This window comes from Cydia amplana, chromosome Z (assembly GCF_948474715.1).
Source record: "Cydia amplana chromosome Z, ilCydAmpl1.1, whole genome shotgun sequence".
Classification (NCBI taxonomy): Eukaryota; Metazoa; Arthropoda; class Insecta; order Lepidoptera; family Tortricidae; genus Cydia; species Cydia amplana.
The window spans coordinates 33,593,385-33,616,630 of NC_086096.1; the positions used below are offsets into that span (position 1 = coordinate 33,593,385).

Below are 23,246 nucleotides of genomic sequence, written 5' to 3' on the forward strand. Positions count from 1 at the left end.
TATACACATTATTATGACTCTTATAATTGTGCTTCCCTGACTGCATGTTACATTATCGCGTCGCTTTTTGAGTCATGGTGTAATATTTATATTTAAGCAAGTGCATTGAGGCAAGTAACTTACCGGCTTTACATATCCACTCAACATAACCGTTGAGTTCTTTTTCTAGTTGCTGTTGTCTTCTTAACTTAAGAAATTCTTGCCTATTTTCTACTTTCTCTCTTTCTTTAGCGAACTCTCTGTAAAGATAGCGATACTTAAAAACTAGCAGAACTAGCGGTAGCATCTAAACTGTACAATGTGTAAATTGTCATTACACCCTTATTGTTGCAAATTAAATAGTTCATATCTGGCATTCTCGTGGTCTAATATAATGTCAAAATAAAATTGCGAGAGTGATGCATGACACAAGTGTAATTATCTAAATATGCTCCCGTTTCTACAAATGAGAACAAACCTAATAAAAGGCCCGAGCATGCCAGAACAAACTATTCATTTCTAAATAAAAACAAATGAAACTCTTATCAAAAAACAGGTTGTCCGTTTTTAGGGTAATTGAATTATGTACATGATGTAAATAATAATCATACTGCACCTAGGAATGGTTATTACTATCTTTTCTAGACTTTTTTAGCGTTTATAGATACCGACTAGCACTATACATGGATGAATTATAATTAGTTTTATTTGGCATATACAGGGTGCTTCCTGTAACAGGAGCAATAAATTAAACTAAAGGCTGTACTCCTCAAAATGACCAACATTTGTCCAGCAACTTTTAAAAATTATGAATCCTTTAGACTTCCTCTTTTTCATACAAAATAAATATTGCCTTCAATGTACGCTGACATCAGTGTGTTTGACGTAGCTTGTCACGCTTTAAACATAACAAAATTTGCAATACATTGCGTCTTAGAATAAACTTTAAAGTGTAATAAAAATCAAAACATGAGTTATTTTCAAAAGTTGCTGAACAAATGTTGGTCAGTTTGAGGAGTTACAGCCTTTAGTTTAATTTATTGCTCCTGTTACAGGAAGCACCCTGTATACCATATATGAATTGCTTAATACGCTTCAACATATTTGATATATTATAGACAGTTTCGAAGTTAGAAGCTGAAATATTATATGACTTCAACCAAGCAATCAACATAACAAAATCTAAGCAATAAGAATAAATATAGATACCTATATTCGGCGAGCTAAGCGGTCAAGATTTTATAGTATTTTGTAGCATACAAACAGTACCATAAAAGTCAAGAGACGTATTCAGATTTTAAAGAATTTCACCAACAGGCGCCTATTTCACCAACTAGACAATTTCCTGTACACGTAGTGTCACTCTTGGCGTACACTCTTGGCAACGGTCCGTCAAAAGTGACCTACGAGCGGTCGGGTTGAGCTGGAGCGAGGCCAGAAAGGTCGCTGAAGATAGAAAGGCGTGGCGCGACCTAGCTAAGGCCTTTTGCACCTTTGCATAGGACAACAACAAAATAGCGTCAAAGTTTATTTGTTGGACATTGTACGGTGAATTGTCAGTGTCAGACGACACTTGGCAGCGTGGTGAACCAGGGGCCTGCAGTGCGCGAAATGCAATTAGATTAAGAGGAAAGGGGATGACCGGTTTCCATACAAACGTAGTCCCCATTTTCCTCTCTGGATATTGACATTCTAGATTTCTTTTTTATAAAATTAGATGTTTATTAACTACAGCTACCTATGCCACTTCGTTTGATTTATTTTATTAATATATGAGTTAGGGACAAAACAAATTCCATTTTTAAGGCTCCTTATAATAATGATAAAAAATCTAATAAATCAAACGAAGGGGCAAAGTTATGGTCAATATACATTTAACTGTGTTAAAATATGTCCTATAATTTCAATAACCAGGCGTTTGTATGGAGAAGCGGTTGTCCATTATAGTGTTAATTTTATCATAATTCAAATTTGAATACGCCTCCAGGGTCCTAGCGTCACTGCACACATCGGACCTGCTTCCGTGATCCAGTTTAAATATGCGGTAAAATCCGTATTGAACATCTGCCTCGCTCTCTCCTTCTGGAACTGAGCCCGTCTCTCCACACGCCCTCTCTCGTTAGAGAACTCTCTAGATCCAGGAATTTATGATACATATAGTTTGGCAGGTTCATAAATTCATTTTTTTTCTTATGCTAGTGTTATAACTTCAAAAAGATTGATGAGTTTTTTTAAATTCTATTGTTACCGACAATACTTCATTGGTTTGCCAGGCTATATAATTTTTTCCTGTTTACTGACTGATACTGGTAAATCGTTAAACGTATGACGTAATACGTGCGTGGGTCGGCGCAAGTTGGAATATCAGAAACTTATTAGAGTGTTTTTTGTACTTTATAATAAATGAATAATTTAAAATGCTTCCAAATATCTAATAATGATGGTAACAAAATGAACGGTACAAAGAATGATACTTAATTTGAATTTTGATTAGCCTTTCCAGACCTTGCAACAAATCGCATAATAATATTTAATAAATTGCAGCTTTTGATCGATCAATTGAATTAGGTGGATCAACCTCCTTAGCTGGCAATGTATCACCTAAAATGTGAGTAAAAGCCTTTAAGCATACACCTGTGCGGTGTGAAATTACATTCCCATTGGTGCGCATGTTTCTGTTTGCGTTCTTATTGGTGAATATTTTTCTCCACACCTCTAGTTCAACTCCGATGCTCAACTCTTATGGATGCTTACAATAAAGAGGAATAAAGCGCAGTTAATAAATGTGCACGACGCACACGCCAGCCTAAGCTGCGGGTCGCCTTCCCTGCGGTCCCGAAACCTGGCCCGCTCAAACGGTATCACCAGGCTAGGGGTCGCGGGGTTGGATAACGGCCGGTAGCGATAAAGCTGGCCCACAATGGATACACAGTCGTCCTCAAAATGACGATGGAAGACCGGCCCACAAGGAGGGGGCGCGACCGGAGACAGTCTCCAAAGCAGAAATGCTGGAGAGACCTCTCACACCCTACCAGGGTGTCGAACGAAACTCACTACCTACTACTAATAAATGTCCAAGTTTCACAACTTACCCGCTAAGAACACCGAGAACTAAGTTGAGCATAAAGAATGAACCCAATACTATTAGAGGCACAAAATAAATCCAATTGAATGCACTGCCTAACGCGTCGTTCGTCTGAAACAATTGAAATATGGTTAGTCAGGTGTACAGAGGTAGTGCGGGGTCAATCAACTATTTTTTGTTGTTATTCTGTCCCATCAGCAAGGAGACAATAGTAGCTTAGATTGTTAGAAGAACTGCTGTACCATGTTCTACTAACATGCTCAGTAGATGTCCCATTATGGAAAGGTCTAATAACTACCATAAAATGCAAGTTTGTTTTTGCACCTGCACCATACGAAAAACCTAGAATTTTAAGAGTGACTCAGGAGACCGTAACCATAGCAACGTGTGACAAGAAAAAGTTGATTAACCCGCGTAATCCTTTACTATCGTATTTTTGCGGAAACGTTCCTATTTTTCATGCTACTTCAGTCAACCTCAGTACTTTTTGTAATGAGACTGACTGAAATAGCATAACTCGTTCGTGCGTTTCTGTAAAAATATGATGGTAAAGGTTTATGCAGTACATTTGTAATTTTGCTCCCGACGTGAAAAATTCACCGTAAGAAGAGGCCACGCATACGAGTACTCCTAAGACAGAAGTAGTTGTCTTGTTTGGAGCTTTTAGTTACTCTATGAAAGTGCAGATTAGGTTGTGGAATATGTACAAAAATTAATACGTGGCATATTAGGAGCATAGAAGTAAATATCGATATGACGGTGCCATTTAGAATTCATATCTTATTTTGTTTGCTTGTGTTTATGATTTAATTCGTTCTGTTAATCTTTTCTTATACACATTGGGCAATTTATATCATTTGGTCGACTGTTATTTCATTTACGATCTTTGGTTTTGTGTGAACTTACTTTTATTTTAAAGGTGCTACTGGCTATACAACTTCAGGTAGTTAAATGATTATGCCTCTCGCATCGAATGTTGGTCTCTACGATACATTTTTATATCGATATGGAGTAGCAGCCACATATTTTTTTGACATGTTTTGGAAGTTAATCACAATTAAATTATTTGGAATTGTTACAAACCAGTAAAAACATAGAGGTAACTATGTTAAATTATTATTTTTTAATTAAGCCTAACCAAGAGACTGTCATAGGGCCCATCATTCGACGCGATAAATTATTAGGACTATTATAGGGAATGACATTTGTTTTTTTTACAACATTTGCCAAATTATAAGGTGACCATTTGAGTGCACTTTATCTTCTTCTTCTTATATCCGCTATTTCTTTAACCGTCCGATTTAATAAGCATTTGTGTACTCATTTGATTTGCGTTTTAGGTTTCGCGTTGGCGTCGTATAGAAAAGAAATGCACCACGGATGTTTGGACAAACTCCGATAACAAATTACGATGTGAAATTTGTAGCATAAGCGATAATATTTACGCAAATCCATATGGAATTCATAATTATAGCTACCTACCATAGTTATCTCATCTTTGATGGCGAGATGCGTTATCTGACCGAACTGATATTAAAAGACAATAGACAATAAGAAAACCTATTCAATTGCAAATATGCCCCTTATCAGAAAAGTCAAGTACACGGCCAGCCATCTCGACTCCTGTTTTTCTCTAGACTTAAATTCGGCCACTAATCATTAATGTCATTCGAAAAGTAAATAATATTTCTAAATGACCACATGACTTTCAGTTTTGTTAAACTAGTACATTTTTTGTTAATCTGTTACGTGGTCAGGCGCCATAGTTGAACGATATTACGGTACCTGTGTAATTCCTTTCCCACAGATCGCAGAGAAACGAACGACCACTCTATACACTAACCAAATGTGTACACCAACCAGGCGTGGGTTAATAGTTACTCCGCATCTTACCCTGGTCTAAGGCAAGCGAACCTTTTGCACATTAACTAGTACTATTACTCATTCTGTGCTCCAACATTCTTAACATCCAATAACAGAGGTAAATAAACATTCGCGACGATTTTTGTAAATAAGAACAAATTATTATTGTATTTTTATGCCATTAGCACCTTACGACCAACCACATATCTTTTTTTTGGCACAATTGTTTTTTTTTGTCAGCCAGCGTGGGTACGGGTTAAGTATGTTATAAAGTAATGGCTACCCAATAGAGGATGGCAGTCCAGCCCTCCATCGTGATACACTGGAAGACTGTGAGCATAGCGAAGCCGATGTTATCGAACGACGTGATGCCCTTGTTCGGTCCCTCCCACTTTTCTAAACACGTGCTCTTATCGTATTCGCAAACGTTGGCCCCCAACGGCGCCAAACTCTTGTTGTCTGCGTTGCACGGCGTGGCACTGTCGCCATCATTCATTATTTCATCTGCGAAAATAGAAACGTCGTTATAGCTTACGCAGTATAAACAACATTCGCGTTTTAGCAAGCTAACCCTGGTTTCGATGCCCTAGGGCAGCGGTCGGCAACCTTTTAGCAGCCAAGCAAGCCATATAGTAGTTAAGGAAGTTGACGCGGGCCGTACTTTGTTAATATTTATGACTTTATCAGACATTGTTGTTTGTCAATATTGCGTACAAAATAGCCAGGGAGGCTCGCGGGCCGCGGGTTGCCGACCGCTGCCCTAAGGTGTCACCGCGTTTGTCGACGCCGAATAGGAAACGCCTCAGATAAATCTGTCAGTCATTAAGAAGAATAAATAAATCGTCATTTGTTTCGCTTCGGCTCGGACTCAGAAATCACCTGATAACGTATTAAATTATAAGGCTTAATTACAATCAGAACACGCCTCCAGTTTTCGAAAAGCACGCTAGTGGTGCATTAAACCCTGTACAGATATTTAAGTCATCTGTTCAAATCGATTCGGTGACGATAAATGCGCCGATGCCCTCAAAGTATGTAACTGCATTCTAATTAGCAAATGATAACATAATATTGACAAAAAATAATGGTAGTAATAGTCTAACTAAACAGTTTCTGCAATTATTAAAGCAATCTTTCTAAGGAGATTCTTATAAGATATTTTAGGTTAAAATGGCTTAATTAAATAAAAAAAAGCTTTACTTATAATTGTGACGATTCATTTTAAAAGTATAACTTCGCAACCCAGCTTTGCCTGCGCTTTGTGTCGGTCAACTGAGTAATACATTTTTATAGTTGCAATACAATGAATCCAATCACACATCCAATTTCACCTAAATTTGTTAAATCGACTAATTATATCACATTCCACAACGCAGGCACAGCTGCGATGCAAGTAAAAGCAATGCTTCCGTAGAACCTAAGTATTGATTAGTTTTTTACTCTCAGCGCACCGTGCTCGCACAAATATTATAGAGTCTGTGCGACAGAGAAGAGTCGTGGAATTTATGGGGCCCAATACATTTCACGACTCTTTTTTTTGTCGAACAGACTTTAATATGAGCGAGATGCACGGAGGAGAAATATTAAAATGAGAATTGGCATCCATTTGCAAGTTAGGATTGTCCTTCAGGTAACGGAAGCCTTACTACGTAGATGTCAACACATGCTAGATAATGCTATATCACGCCATTAATTTTCGCTCATAGCTTATCACACGTTTTTGTAAAAAAATGCGAAAGATAAAGCTTAGCATGAACTAAATACCTACATCGTTATATACTTAATATCGCACAGCACATATTTGTCTAACTAGATATTGGTACAGTGTACACTACATTGTACCAATATCTAGTTAGACAAAAATCTTCTACGAATTGATTCGTGAAACATTTTTGAATTCGTGAATTCAGACATAAGCTGCGGAAATTCAGGTTTCCGTAACTTCAGCGATACGAATTATGTCATTAGTGGTAATTTTTAATTGAAATCCGTTTAACAGTAAATCGTGTACATAAGTAAAGTCCAACTAAACCCCGAACATAACAAATTTACATCTTGGTAAACAGGCACATTAATAAATTTGAAAATTGATAAAACTAAGAGAATACCTATATAGTGCAACGAATATGACTAAAAAAGCGTCCCGTACATAACCTAACAACTGATTTGCATTACTAGGTAAACATCGCAGTCAGCTTGGTTTTATATTCTTAATTCGCATAGGTATTTTAATAAAATTCGCATGGCTGGCATAACAAAAAGCATCTTAACTAAGTATATCTCAATCCTACATAGAGAATAGATAGTGAAACTTAAAACTATGATAGAAAAATCGTCAGACTGATCTTCTTCAAAATGATTCAACACCTTTTAATGAAGTGTAAAAATTACAACAGCACGATCAGTTTGACAATTCGTATTAGCTATTAATGAAACGCGACAAGTTATTGTCGTTAATATAATGCTACGTTTACGTGCTACGTCAATTTCTTTATAATGCTAGCGTAAGAAAGAAATGAGTGAAGATTCTCATGTAACTTTAACAAGAAGATTAAAGTCAAAAATAGAACTTGCCACGTTTCAGGATAAGATGACTAAATTTTCCATTGCAACTTAGTTTAACAGCGTCTAGTGCGAACGTGCATTATGTGATGGAAGTTTCAGGCATTCATGCTATCTGCACATGAAACTACTACAAGATACTTACTAATATCTTCTAAATTATAACAAGTCTTATGAAGAGCCCCGGAATAGAACTCCAGGCCGATGATAGCGAATATAACGATCGCGAACAGCACCAGTAATCCGATCTGCAGCAGCGGCGCCATGGCCTTGATGATGGACTTCAACACCACTTGCAGACCTACATGGGAGAATAACCATTAAACATTGTAACTACTCGTTATATTAGATTTACTCAGCGACAAGGCTTCAGTATTCATGACTCTCATTTTGAGCATTTATTCATTCTGAATGGAGGTAGGAGTGCGTTTATAACAACGTTTTGACGTCCTGCAGACTTTGAAATTCATCATTTTAATCGCACTCTCAAACCTGTCGAGGAGGTGTATAAATAAAATTATCACGGAATGAATGATTGGAGAAAATAAGTTTGACTGACGCACACTTTGTTATGGGTTCGCTCGTAAATTAATGTAAAACATTTTCATTCATCACCTTCAAAATAAATTATAGGAAGAAATAACTGGATGTAACCGTCACTAAAATTTTATGAGAAATAATTGGGTTAGAACGAAAACAAACCGTGCACAATAACAATGGATATTTGCTGTTGCATAATTTAAATGATAACAAAAGAAGCGCGTTACTCATTCGAAGAGATTTAACATGTTTCTCCATTTATTATGCATGCTTAGTACATGCCAGTGTCATTTGTTTCAAGAAATGTTAAGGTTTGAATAGAAAATGACTGACATTACAATACTTTTAAATATCGCATACCATTTCCGCTGTGTTTAAAAGGTTAGTAACATTATTTTATGCATCAAATTAATTAGTTGACTTTTAATGCTTAGTTATTTTTTTATATTAAATTAACTACTATTTAGATTTATAAACAGTTCTATTAATTATTTTTTAGTTTTCACAACACAGTGTACATAATCATGTGGTAAAAAGTCACCTTTAAAACACAGCGACCAAAGAGACAATTCAATGAACAGTTAAACATAATCCAATATTATGCAACAGCCAGTGCATGTAACAACGTGAACTATGCTAAGAATGTGCTAAAACTCACTAGGGACGCCCGATACTAATTTAAGGGGCCTCAGCACCCTAATGGCACGCAAGGTTCTGAAGTCGACATCCGGCGCGATGTTCGGCTGCAGCGTGACGATACTGCCAAACACACACTTGATACTATAGCATGAACTAGCAACTAAATTAAGAACAAAATTACTACAGGGACCTCGCTCCACTGGCTGTATGTTTGCAAAGACCGAATTAAAAAATACTAGCCAAAAATATGGTGTAAACAGGGAACACGTCATACTCCCCATAATTGGATTTGAATGCGTAATCTAATGTAAAAAGTAGTGTTAAAACCACCATACCATACTAAAACAAATTTAGTTTCTAAAGTGCGATGCTAACTACTACACTAAATTTTACAGTCTGGTGGGGCGAATTTAGCACAAAGAAAAACCTCTAAGTAAATTTCATTCTCAACATTCGACTAATTAATATTTTAGTTATTTTTCCTTGTCTGGGGGTCGATTTCCATATTACTTAATGTTAAATATTAGCTTTCATAAAAACTCAATTTTAGTTTTCGGACACTGAACAAGATAGGCTCTGAATATAATTTTTCTTCAAGCCGTAAGTTATTTATACACAAGTATAAAGTTGATTTTAATAAGATCAATGCAGGTGGCAAGGTGGTGATTAGATTATTATGTACTAGTATTCATTTTAGACCTAGTAGTGTATGGCTGTAAAGCATGAAGGCCGGTGGAGAGAGGCCCGCAGGAATGTGCTTGTCGAGTGTTAGTTTGTACAAGCCGCTGGTGCGGCCGCCCAAGCACACTCCCTATCTGTACCAAATCACGAGGACTAGCTTCGGTTACTACGAGACTAAAGTATTGTCACTAATTAGTCTTGATTATTGATGATCTAATCACATGTTATAATTCACGCATTTTAATCTAAATACGTCATATATTTCAATTAATAACTAAAATATATAGTCTTTTATCTAAGTTTAATAAGTTTTAGTCTTTTTATACACATAACCAAAATCGTACTAAGTATTATATGCAACAGGTAGCCGAAATTCAAAGTATACATAAAACACTTTCTCATAATAATCAATAAATGACAAAAAAAAGATCACACATTTTCTAAAACTGTTACAAAACTTCTGTATAATAAATGCCGAGGAACCGACACTACTTTTTTTTACTAAAATGTTTGTAAAAAAGTTCTATTTTCAAAACTAGCGATATAAATTAGTTATCTACTGTTAAAAAAGTCGATAATCGAAAAGATCTAGCGAGAACGTTCTATACAATAATAAATTAGGTATTTAGTGAACTTTTCGCCAATTACTGTGAATTACTTGGAATCCGCGAGACGAGCTTCAGCGGGCGGAGGACTCGGAAGGAGCGCAACATGCGCAGGTCTACGTCCACGTTGTATTCGGCGAATATCGTCATCGACCTAGCCGTAGCAAGCTCAGTCAGTGGCGTCATACCGAACAGTGCTCGGCGCAAGTAAACAACAATCACAACCGAATGCCTACATTATAACAACTTCAATAGGTATCGTATTTCATATTTATATTTAACACGTTGCCTTTGCAATGAACACTGTGATTAATGATCAATTACGTTATTTCAAATCAGAATTAAACTTTATTACAATTTCATTGCAAAAGCAACCATATTTTCACTTAAAATGACAATAAATAAGTTAAAAAAGTTGATAACTCACCCGGTTACTACAACGAAAAAATCCATAATGTTCCAAACGTTTCTAAGATACGAGCCCCTGTGTAAAACAAAACCTAGAGCTAAAATTTTTAACGAGGCTTCTACACAAAATATTCCTAAAAAGTACGCCTCGGTCTTTTCCTGTAACAAAAACAAAGGTGTCAAGAACTTCTAATATTTAAATCAGTCAATACTATTTAACGAAACACCAAACACGCTTTGTTAATAATTATGTTATTATTAAATTTAAAGATTATAATAAAAACAGGCATCTCAAGTAACCATGCATGCGCTAAGTAATAGGTCCGTTAAATAGTATTGTTGAAATATACACTTTAAGATGTAAAAAATAAAGCACAATTTACCAGATTCTGTGCTAAGATGGTCTTATCGCCGTTGGGCAAATGCTCCTCCAGCGCCAGCACCACGCAGTTGGCTATGATGGTAAGCAGCACCGCGTACTCGAAGGGTGGCCACTCAATGATGAACTTTGTGTACCTGGAAATACAGGCCGATTTATTAGACCAATATTCTAATAGTTAGGGAGGCGAGGTAGCTAAATGGCGTAATTCAACGGCGCCGTCGAGACCTATCAAAATCGAAAGATAAAATAATTTCGAAAAGAAAAGCTCGTATGGCAAAAACCATTTTAGCGGTGGGTTTGGCGTGTACGGTTTTTCAAAAATGTTAAAAAAAAACAGTTACTTGGGCATTCTCGAGCGCGTCAGATATTCATACTACGTATGCCCCGAGTGCCTCTGATAACAACGGTATACTAATCTGCCGGTTTGCGTGGTGGGGGTAGGCATATAAAGTAGTCAAAAATGCAAAAAATAAAAATTTACTCGAGCGCGTCAGATTTTCGGAAGGGGTGTTAAGTAGGCCCCAAGGAAGCTTCTTTTAAAAAAACTGACGATTTCGGCGTGACGATAAGTTACGATGAATTTTTGAAAATGCAAAAAAAAAAGTATTTTTGAAATACTCGAGCGCGTCAGATTTTCATAGGGGAGGTTTATCTCGGTATCCTGAAAGCATATTTTTTTAATCTGACAAAAATGTTGGTGGGTTCTCTTAATCTGACCGAAAAAGGTTTTTTGGTTCAAAAAATTCCGTGGCCGCGCTTTTTATTTGGACAAAAATGTAAAGAGACCTTTTTTGTGTAAAATAAAATTACCTTTTTTGTTTATTTAAACTTTTTCTTTGTAAAATGTATCGTTCGCGACTTATATGCCGCAACGCGTTCTTAGGAAGACGAAATGGCTCCTCCACACTTCCGGTCATGCGGAAACCGGCAGATTTTGTATTTTTAGTAAGTTTTAGATTATATTCTTCAAAATAAAATAAAAAAAAATCGCGCTTGAGAATGCCGGATTAACGTTTTTTTTTTACAAGTTCGCGACCCTATAACTCGGCGGCGTCAAGGACTTATCGTCAGATTAGTTAAATTTAGTCTTTAAACACTAAAATCAACCCCCAATATCTTAATCTGACGCGCTCGAGTATTTCAGACTATCCATTTTTTTTTACTAATCTGATCGTCTATCCTAGGCGCGCGTCACTACATATAGAGCTAAATACTTTACAAGGTTGTTCTATTAGGTCTAAGGTATCTCTCATATCTTAAACTGCCACGCTCGAGTATTGCCGAAAATTCCCCTATTCGCCTCCCTAACTATAAAGGGGCCCACTGATTACCAGTCCGCCGGACGATATCGGCCTGTCAATTGTTCGGAACTGTCAACTTTTTGTTCTAACTGACAGGCCGATATCGTCCGGCGGACAGTTAATCAGTGGGCCCCTTAACTGAATGTGTACCTTAATTTTGGATTACGAGATTTTTTGTACGTTTGTTATGTCAACATAAATCATGGTCACAGGACAGCCAGCCAGGGAAACAGTCAATCTACGTAAAATACCTACCCGTAGAAGCACGAGTCTATATAATGTTCCTACTGCAACCATCCTAAATTTAATTTTTAGTTAACTTAATATTTAAGTATTCGTAATTGACTTTGATATGCGGAAGATTTTTGCATAAGTTACTTTTTAACTCTAGATAGACATTTAAATTTGCACCAATTAATAATAAAAAAACACAAAATATAACTGGCGATTCCTCTCGCGGAATGATCCTTTTTCGCCTTATCTGTACACATAGTTAGGTTAGACTACTTACTAACGCGGAGACACCTTCTTTTTTTTAACTATGACTATTTTAATCATGGATTCAATGGTAACCACCAGGTATCCACATATTATTATCTATAATTCTGTTTAATTTGTATTTCTCAAAAGCTCATGGGAAAATATTCCTTTCATATACACTGAATGATATATGTATGATAAAGTAAACCTTTTTTTAACCAATAGTCTTAAAGTTAGACCAAGATAAGTATGAAACGATTTTGATAGTACATGCAGTGCAAGTGTTATTTTAAACGTCAAACTTCTATGAAATTATGACGTAGGTATAAATAACACTTGCATTGCGAATGCTATCAAAATCGTTGCAGACTCATCTAGGTCTAACTCTAGACAAGCATTATACTTTTTAAATAGAATGTGCATGTGCAATTGTGCAGCTGACGGTAACGCAGAGTATATAACAGGACCAGGGTTATGATTTTAATTGCATCGCCTCTCTAATGCGTTAGATTACGATTTCAGCTTTTCATACGAGTCCCATTAAATTGGTGTTCGCTTGATAATGCACTTAACCCTCATAGCAGCAATTTAGTAGAACACCGTCGTAAGCTACTAGAGGCTTTATAACAACGATCGGTTCTTCCATTGCTATAACTACCTATGTATAATAAAGAATTGTTCCTACACTTACATTATGCGCGGTAAGTGCCCATTAATTGTGGAGTATCAGCCTGAGCAAATGACAAGACACTGATGAAGTAGAAAAGCTCTAACCTTTTACGTTATCAAGTTAAAGTATGTACATCTACGCTTCATATATCTAATAGTAATACTAAGTAGGTACTAACCTACTTAGTGGATACTAATTGTGTAAACAATAACTTAACACTTTTCCAGTAATACCAGGCGTGGCTCAATCCGCGATTTCGTCGCTTTGCTACAGGTAGCGAAAAGTACATCCATTCCACACCAATTTTGGTGGCTAGCCATAAACCGCGTGTGGCCCTGTCCCCACCTAGCGGCCATATCTGTCCTGATCGTAACAGACGCGTTTTGTTAGATAGTGAGTCTTCTGTACCTAGTACTATTATTTATTCTGTGGTAATACAGCGATAGTAAACAATTAGTTTAGTGGAGATTAAAATTGTACTAAGTAATTACACAAGTAATACTGGGTCTGATAATAGATACATACAGTATGAATCAAAACGAAAGGCTAAGAAAGAGACCCGTTAATGTTTATCATACTGAGCAACTTTTACTATGGGACCAACCCCGAAAACGCGGAAAAAATTTGGATGTTTCATACATTTTCTAATGGTCTAATGTTGAAATTTCCTATGGGAGAGTCAATTTTTTTTCCGCGATTTCGGGGTTGGTCCCATAGTAAAAGTTGCTCAGTATGACCTAAACATTAATGGGTCGCTTTCTTTGCCTTTCGTTCTGATACATACTGTATATAAGTACCTAGGTACTTATCAGCGCCCTCTAACAAAAAGCTATTTGTCATAGCGAAATACAAACTGTGGACTAAGGCAGCGACATCATCTGCTCGTCGTGCCCGTTTCGCTCGTTCACATTTAATTAAATTCCATTTTATGACACTATTGTCCCGTATACGTACGAGGGGCGTTCAAAATATTCTCGGTATTGATATCTTACGACCTCTTCTAAAATTTCTTTCGTTACTGGCCGCTAAGGTTTATTCATTGACATTAAAAAAAAGTATAATTCGAACCGAGATGGTCTTTTGTTTTTCTGCAATTGCTGAACAAACATGAACATCATGTGCGAATTGACAATGTTAACTAAATTAGAACATCGATGCGTGATAAAATTCTTGACAAAACAGGGTAAAAATCAAAAAACCATAAAAGAGGAAATGGATTGTGTTTACCGTGAGTCTGCTCCTTCTTTATCTACCATTCAAAAGTGGTCAAGCGAGTTTAAACGCGGAAGGGAGAGTATTGAAGATGACCCTAGACCTGGCCGGCCTGTAGTAGCTACTTCACAAGAAAATATTGATAAAGTGGAAAAACTTATATTGGAAGATGGTCGAGTGAAGGTAAAATCTATAGCACAAGTAACCAATCTCTCTATTGGTACCGTACATGATATTATACATGACCATCTTAATATGTCAAAAGTAAGTGCAAGATGGGTTCCGCGAATGCTGACTCGGCTTCAAAAAGACATGCGTGTAGCTTGTTGTTCCGATTTTATTGACCTGTGCGGTGAAAATCCTGATGAGGTGCTGCAAAGAATAGTTACTGGAGATGAAACCTGGGTTCATCATTATGACCCAGAGGGTAAACAAGAGTCCATGCAGTGGCACATTAAGGGTTCAGCTCATCCCAAGAAGTTCAAGGTCATCCCTTCAGCTGGAAAGGTCATGGCCACGATATTTTGGGATTGTGAAGGAGTATTACTAATCGATTATAAAGAAAAAGGTGTAAATATCACAGGACAGTACTACGCTAACATTCTACGTCAATTAAAGGATGTAATTAAAGAAAAGAGGCGAGGAAAGTTAACCAAAGGTATTCTGCTTCTGCATGACAACGCCCCCGTCCATACTGCTCATATTGCCAAGGCAGCTATTGTTGAATGTGGGTTTAAAACTGTTACTCACCCACCGTATAGTCCGGACTTAGCCCTCAGCGACTTCTTTTTGCTCCCCAATCTTAAAAAGGATCTGCGTGGAAATAAATTTTCTGACGATGAAGCATTGAAGGCGGCAATGGAGGAGCATTTTTACACGAAAGATAAAAAATATTTTTACGAGGGATTAAAAAAAATAATTGATCGATCTTTTAAGTGTATGAACATAGGGGGGGAGTATATTGAAAAATAAAAATATCAAACTTTTCGTACTTGTTTGTTTTCATTCTCATACCGAGAATATTTTGAATACCCCTCGTAGAACCAAATTGTAAATAATATTATTTTTCAATTACAAACTGAAAATCACTAACATTGCTCCGTAACTAAAAATGTACAAATCGAACAACAGTGAGAACTATCCGACTCGGTTTTCTACGAACTGTTAATTTTAAATTAATTTTCAACTGAGCCTGTACAGTTGGTTTCCTGCATCGGACAGCCAACCAGAATTATAACTATTCGGAGTATCTTCTAAAATGTACACGGTCATTTCTGGGGGTCAAAGCTTATTCATCGATTTGTACTAATGGTAACTGTACCAAATCATTGGTGGACTTTATGTCTAGGTAATAAGGTCGAATCGTCAGTTACCTAATAGTGTGGATAACAGTAGACTATGTAATTTGACTAGGAAGTAATGTATTTACGTAATTACAAGATTGTTTCGTAATCTTATGGCAGCCTCGATCGTCACGCATTGCCGTGGCTGTTAGATTAGTTAGTCAGAACAAACTTTATGTTAATGTGAAAAGCGAGCTAAATAAAAACTAAGTATGTATGTAGGTAGATACTACTCTGTTAATAATAAACTTGGGTTCAGTTTATTATGGAAACGCCGCCGCCGGCGCTTAGCTACTTCTGCTTAGCGAACTAAATGATATTCTTGTGACGGCAGTGCGGCACGTTCAGCTGTGAGCTCGTTGACACAGATATGCGATATCGATTTGCACTAGCCTACAAACTTGTTTACGGAAACATTTCTTAAGACATTGCGAACTTCTGCTGACCTGCACTGTTCCATAAAGGTAACAAAAGGCACATAATTACAAAAAAGATGTTCGTGGCAGGTTTTAGAGACTTACGTGACAGATTCCATGAGTCTTTAAAAAAAATTGATTAGGTTCTATTTATGACCCAAATACTTTAAACAAAAAAAATAGATGATACGTCTACCCTGACAGTTCAGCCCTCACACAATCTCAACCATCTATTGGTCACTTTTTAGCCTTTTTAACAATGTATCTAACTCGTTATATTTCACTTTTTACTGATTCAAATGTCGATAGTCAAAATATTTATTAATAAGATTTGAATTAAAAAAAATGGCTCTCATTTGTTCAAATTGGCCTATAAACTACCTTCCAGGTGAACATTTTGTATCCTACAATCTTGCATATATTATCTGAAAATATCGAATCTGAAGGAAGTAAATAATAAATAATAACTATAAGTTATAAATATGCAAGTTTAGAGGAACGCAGTAAACAGGTTTAATTACTGGATCACATCACCTAAAGTAATTTCAAAATTAGTAAGTAATTAAACTTTTTTTGTGGTTCTCTAAATTTGTCCATGAGTGTATAAAGGATGTCCCCCATTGGACAAAGTCGAAATGTACATATGCATTAGGGTATTTAGAACCAGTATACAAAGTATCATAACAACTAGTGTAGCGGTTACCAAAAAAATAATAAATTACGATTTTTTACTTTGGAGCAGCCTGTATGTGTTAGTACTTAGCTCCTGAGGTAATAAATAGTATTATGAAACGTTCTTCGATCTTTTGATAATCAATTTTATTTATGACCCTAATAACATTCTGATTTTTGACAAATGTCATCATTGCCGCACATTTTTGACCAAATTGTCAAAAGCACTGCCAATTAATGGGCTTTTTCTAAAATAAATATCGAAAACTCGATTCTTTCAAATCTGGACATTCTTGGGCTCATTCTACTCCACGGATTTAGAGTTAATAAACTGGATCGAGTACATTGACCAAAAAGTGTGTCCACATGAGAAGTCAAACTAGAGCCCTGCATCTCGTTCTAATTAGGGTGACCATAAGACATCTGTATGTGGGATATTAGGATAACATGAAATATATCAGTAGGGTGTGTCATTTTCTAAATAAAGTGAAATTTTAAGTAGTCGGGTTTTTTCTTTCATTTGTAGTCGGCCTCTTTAGGGAGCGTTCAAGTATTACGTAACGAATTTGGGGGGAGGGGGGGTCTTGTAAAACGTTACGAGGCGTTACAGGGGCGGGAGGGGGGGGGGGGTTTGAACTACGCGTTACGTAACATTGTTTTTTAACCTTTCAGAACTTTTCGCCACTTTACGGTAAGTACTTTACGCCACATAATTGTGGCCTTTAGGTAAAAAAAATGGTCACTTGGTGGTTACGTAACGTTTTACTAGGGGGGAGGGGGGGTACAGAAAAACGTTACGGCGCGTTACACGGGGGGGAGGTGTCCAAAAATTGCGTTACATAATACTTGAACACTCCCTTAGCACTCACTCATGGTATGTTCATAAAGGTAGGCTTCCCTTTTGTCCACTTCAGCTTTTTTTTAAGTGTAAGCGTCATTGAAGATCTGTTTAGCAAATATGACGTTTTTTTTAAAGTTGGTGCCTTTTTTCTATTGACGGAAATGTGTCCTACCTATAAAGAATCGATTGCATATATATAAACAGTTTGACACACCTTTTCCGTAACAAAATATTATGTATAAATGAGAGTCTGTAATGTTTAAGGAGTTAAGCACTTTGGTTTTTAATTTTGGCAATTGAAGGGATGTTTACAAAAACAACATAACTGACTACACTGGTTGACACCTGAAACGATTAACATGTTCATAAAAAAAATGACAACCGCTCTAAGCAGTTATGTTGTTTTTGTAAACATTCCTTCAATTAGGTATTCTATAACAAATCTTAAATTAAACATGCCGAAATAAAGACATACCTATTAAGTTAAACTTACTTTTACTTTACCTACGTTAATAATAAGAATTCTGTGAGACCGATTCACAACGTGCCGACATCATAGTCACCCTAATGAGTTTGACAATGTTGTCTTTTATTTTTATAGTAAAATGTAATCATTGTGGCTTTCTTGTGAAACAATATTCCACAATTAGCAATTATTTCACTCCAACAACCTTTAACACAACATTTCTTCACAATTTTTAAGAAATTTCGCATTCACGTGTTTTGAAGAAATGTCATCAAATTGGGGATACCAATTAATATTTAAAGTTACTACAAATCCTACCATACTAAAATTTAGGTTTTTTTTGCTGTGTATGCGCTTGGTTTAATCAGTTAATAATATTGGCATCATAATTATTTACAAATTACTTAAAATATATCAGAACTGTAATCTGAATATAGCACTAAAATTGTATAAGAAGGTAATTAAATTCAGTAGTTTAATGATATAATTTCTACCACAGTGGTATCTTTTTAACATTGGCAACATGTGCGAGTGAGACACAGGGCTCGGGTTTTTCTATCTCAAGTGGACCGTTTTCTCTAGTCTGGTACGAACAACTTTCTGTCTCGGTGATAAGGTTCAAATTAGTATGGCAAAAAAAGTGACAACTCGCTCCAGTTTAAAAAATATAACTTCATGTTCTACTCAGAACCGACAGCACTCTCCATTCTACATCCTACCATTAAAAAAAGATGTCCCAAAATGTCCATTCCATTACGTCACGTTTTTAGTATGAGAAATTTTTTCACTTGTATGTAACGTGACGTAGTGGAATGTACAATTTTCATACAAAATTTTGGGACAATTTTTTTTATCATCAGGATTGAATATGCTAGTGATTCTGAGTTGAAAGAACCCAAAAACACCAGGATCTGGGAGAATCGGGTTTTCAATATTTATTTTAGAAAACGCTTTTTTATTTATTGATCTTATGAAAAAAATATTAATGTTAGAGCATTACTGAGGAGTAACCCTACGTGGGATTTCAGGCTTTGTCCAATGGCTAAGGTGACCCTGTATATACAGTGTGTGGCCTACAACACGGGCGAAAAATTAAAACGTAGATTCTACTCCTCAAACAAGACAATGTTTGTTCAGCGACTTTTAAAAATAACTTGTGGTTTGTATTTTAAAACACTTTAAAATTTATTCGAACACGCAATGTATTACGAAATTGATTATGCCTGTACGGTGACAAGACTGACGGGCAATGTCAATTAGATAGAATTTAAAGTACATTGAAAATATTATTTAGTTTGTTTGAAAAAGGGACAATTTTAAGACTACATCATTTCAAAAAGTTGTTGAACAAAAGTTTTATTGTTTGAGGAGTATAATCTACGTTTTAATTATTCGGCCGTATTGTAGGCTACACACTGTATATCGGTATAGGTACCCTTTATACAAGAAACATAAAATATTTTTTTCAAATAAAAGTAAAATAAAAACTTGTAAAAGGAGAAAAATGTTTTCCATTAGCTAAATGCTCTAGTAAAGAAAATGCCGTTTATTAAAGTTATCAGCGCCTTTGACAGAAAACTAGAGAAAATAATTTTATTCCCGGGAAAAATATATACTTAGTTTTTCCTGGCATCAAAAATAAAGAAGTAATCGCCGCTGTAACAAACAGCAGTGCTTAGTCCTTTGGGAATTATACCATTTCTTATAATAACTTATTCACTGCTAGCTCGAGCTGCGCGGTACGCTTTTGTAGCCGATAATGTGTTCTTTCCGCTTTATAGCGAAAAACGCCTATGCACAGTATTGAACCCGCCGAGCAGGTCGCAGGCAGCCAAACACCAACCGACCAACTTTAACAACCTGTCATTTCATTAATATCATTTTTAATCCACTAGGCCACCAAACGAAGGAATTACAGCGGAAATAATACATGTGTAAGCCAATTTTAGCATGGGTGTAGGTGGTAGGTAGGTGTTCGTTTGGTGTACTACACTATACTCCATTCCAGATGGGATTATTTACACAAACGCGAAAATGGTTATTTATGGAGAAAATTATATGTTACATGTTTATTAATAAACAATATCAATAAGTAACCTTTCTAAATTATATGCTCCAAACCTATTTACTTCTAAATAAAATATCGAATTAATGGTTCTGAAAGTCCACGAAGGTGATACGATATGAAAAAAATATTATGAAATAAATAAATACCATGTACGTAATATATCTCATGACTACATTTTATTTTTATTTGACTAACTTTTAGGTAAAAAGATATTGGAATGAGCTTAAAGAGAGTATCTTAACAGAAAAAGAATATTACAACTTTACAGAAAAGCATAATAATCTAGTATATTGTTATCTGGAAAGGAGTGTATGGTATTTAAATGCAATCGTAGTGGATTAGAGAAGTTTTATATTTAGTTACTGGGAAAAAAAACCCACAGAATATCTAAAGAGTGAAGGCAATTGTTGAAACAAAAAACATACTTGAAAAATAAAACATATACCTAAAATTATAGGCGTTAGCGAATACGATTCAACATGCCTAGCCTTCCATAAATAAGTACTTATTTATATTAAAATTGAAACTTTGCTGATAGAAGTGTACATGTGATTCTAGAATATTGTCTTAAAAATCATCATCAAATCAAATATAAAATAAATCATTGTTATTCATATAAATCATTATTTATATGAATAACAATGTTGTGACATCCTTAAATTCAATTCTAGTCAATTTTATTTTATTATTTATTACAGTATACCTATTCATGATTTCAATTAATTTTAATTTTATTATAAATCTTGATCTCATTGTCAAAATGTTGTGTTATGTTAATGATTAATTTTATTGTACTTACTAACATGTAGGTAGCTGTAATGTATTTGTAACAATATTGTATGGAATTTTTAATATTCCGAAATAAAGATATTTTTATTTTTTTATTTAATAAACAAGTAATAATCCTTGTTACTTCTTTCACCATACCTACTTAAGTCAATATGAGACGGTAACAATAGTTGCATCCACTCATTTCAAATTGCCAACATCATGAATAGAGTTCAAGCCTGCATCGCCAACAACAAGAGCCGTCTGCGCTTTTTGCTCGTAATTTAATCTTTAAAGAGGGCTCTGAATATCTTTTTCGCTTTAAATTATTCTGACATCCCTATTGTTTTCACAGTGAGTAAACCGCCACTTGCAGTTAAGACACAATGAGATGAAGTCTATTATTACCTATGTTGTTGTTCATATAGCTGAATGAAAACTGACAGTATTTGAAACCTTTATAACTCTTTCGCCGCCGGTGATTTTACAAGTGGCGAAACGAGTTTTGTTTTTAAACAGTCCTTCTTTTAGGTATCTGTTAATGGTAACTTTTTATGAAATTATCTGTATCATGCATTTGTCTAGTGATGTGCTATCTATAAGCAATACGGTACGCTGAACCTGTCCTGACGCGGCAACTGCAATATCCATAATGGCTAGCTTTGCGTTTCCCTGGCACTTCACTCCAGAGGCGGATAATATCGTGAAGTTATCGCGTTTATATGCAAGTGAAATAGTAAAACTTTCGGATTGTGCATAAGTTATTGTTTTTCCTTTTTGTTATTTTTGGCTCCATGTTGAAAATTCTAGTTAACTCGTAAATACTAGTTACATAAATAAGTTTACGTCACCCTAGGCCCGTGAGTGGGATTTCATCCCCGCTATGCGAGGAGAAACTCTCACTTCCGGGCCAAGCAAAACGTAAAACTTTAGACAAACCACGGGCGGTAATTCGTAAAGCCCCAGGTCGCATATTTATGGCCACGAATTCACCTCCTGTAGGTATGTAATGTACTAAAACTTATTTATTTTAACTGGTAACGTTCTTGGATAACTTCGTTTTAATGTTTCTTGTCATTTATCGACAGATGGTGGCAGATACTTTTGAAACGTTATTCTTTCGGCTACTACAGATGAATTGTACGACTTGTATGTAGGTATAGTCAACATCAAATAAATAGTAAAAGCTAAAGTGGCCAAAATTTTTCGTCACAAACCTTTGTTACCATAGAACTAGGGGAATGTTCCGATATATATTTGGCCACTGGCTTTCATTATTTATTTGATACTAACTGTACGCGTACGTGTACCTTCGTATAAGTATTCAATGTATATATAAGGGTTGCTAGTAATATGGACGTACCTCCGTATAGGATTTTCGTCGGAGAGTATGAAGAGCGACGTGGGCCCCGGAGTAGCGGGCTGATGCGCGCCGCCCATGGTATCAGCTGGCGCCGCGCGCGCTTGCGCGCCCGCCGCCTCCTGCGCTGCCGCCAACCTGGAAACGCAGCACCGGCACGTCAACACAACTGCATTTATATACATATATATATAACATTGGGTAATTTTTTTTTCTTATATTATACCTCAAGGGTTCCAGTTTCTTGTGAGGATTATGTGCCTAGATAGGACCAATTGCATTAAGGCAATACAAAAGTCAGAACTAAGAGTCAAAGTCCGTGTTACAAAGTGACATTCGTATTGGAATACGAAACTATTAGTCTATTACTGTGCCGAGAGAAACACTAATACGAGTAAAAACTGTGTGACAAAAAACAAAATTGGAATCGGACAATAATTTATCTGAGTGTTGATGAAACGACGGATTCCGTGGTAAAAATGTAGCAAATGTTTTTGTTTGAGCTCTGGATGAAACTAGTACCCAGTGAAGTACATTTATTTTCTTCTAATTGCAGGTGGTAAACCATTCCAATAACGAAAATTTTCAACAAAACTTTTGAAGAACTGACTTCAGAACTCGTTGAAGATCTTTGGGGCAACCAATATAACAACCACTTGTATCAATTATGATTATTTTCAACTGATGCCGGATCCTGCATAGTTAAAGCAGCTACAAATCTTATTCGGCAATATGAAGGTTTGATTCAATCTGCCGTATTCGAACTTCAAGATATTCACAAGAGACGACACGTACTAGATCCATTCTAGATACGTTATAGTTTAGATTTCAACTAGTTCTCTTTTGCAGCGCAATTCAGGCAACAAATGTCACTTTTACGTTAGATAGAGTTAGATATCTATTAG

At 36.0% G+C, this 23,246-nt stretch overlaps 1 protein-coding gene across 3 annotated transcripts in view; it reads right to left on the reverse strand.

Annotated features, from left to right (window-relative positions):
- LOC134661591 (voltage-dependent calcium channel type A subunit alpha-1) overlaps positions 1-22,479 on the reverse strand; it is a 50,958-nt gene extending 28,479 nt beyond the window's left edge. Inside the window, exons 1-8 of one of the 3 annotated variants that reach the window (XM_063517722.1) lie at positions 22,345-22,478; positions 10,746-10,878; positions 10,382-10,521; positions 8,688-8,788; positions 7,635-7,790; positions 5,211-5,431; positions 3,072-3,175; positions 124-239 (exon numbers count right to left, since the gene is read on the reverse strand). In XM_063517722.1, coding sequence (XP_063373792.1) covers positions 124-239; positions 3,072-3,175; positions 5,211-5,431; positions 7,635-7,790; positions 8,688-8,788; positions 10,382-10,521; positions 10,746-10,878; positions 22,345-22,421 — 1,048 coding nt within the window. In that variant the 5' untranslated portion in view covers positions 22,422-22,478. Of the gene's footprint in view, positions 1-123; positions 240-3,071; positions 3,176-5,210; positions 5,432-7,634; positions 7,791-8,687; positions 8,789-10,381; positions 10,522-10,745; positions 10,879-22,344 lie in introns of all 3 variants that reach the window. The other 2 variants (XM_063517723.1, XM_063517721.1) reach the window with 2 other exon arrangements.
- Positions 22,480-23,246: the final 767 nt, after the last annotated feature.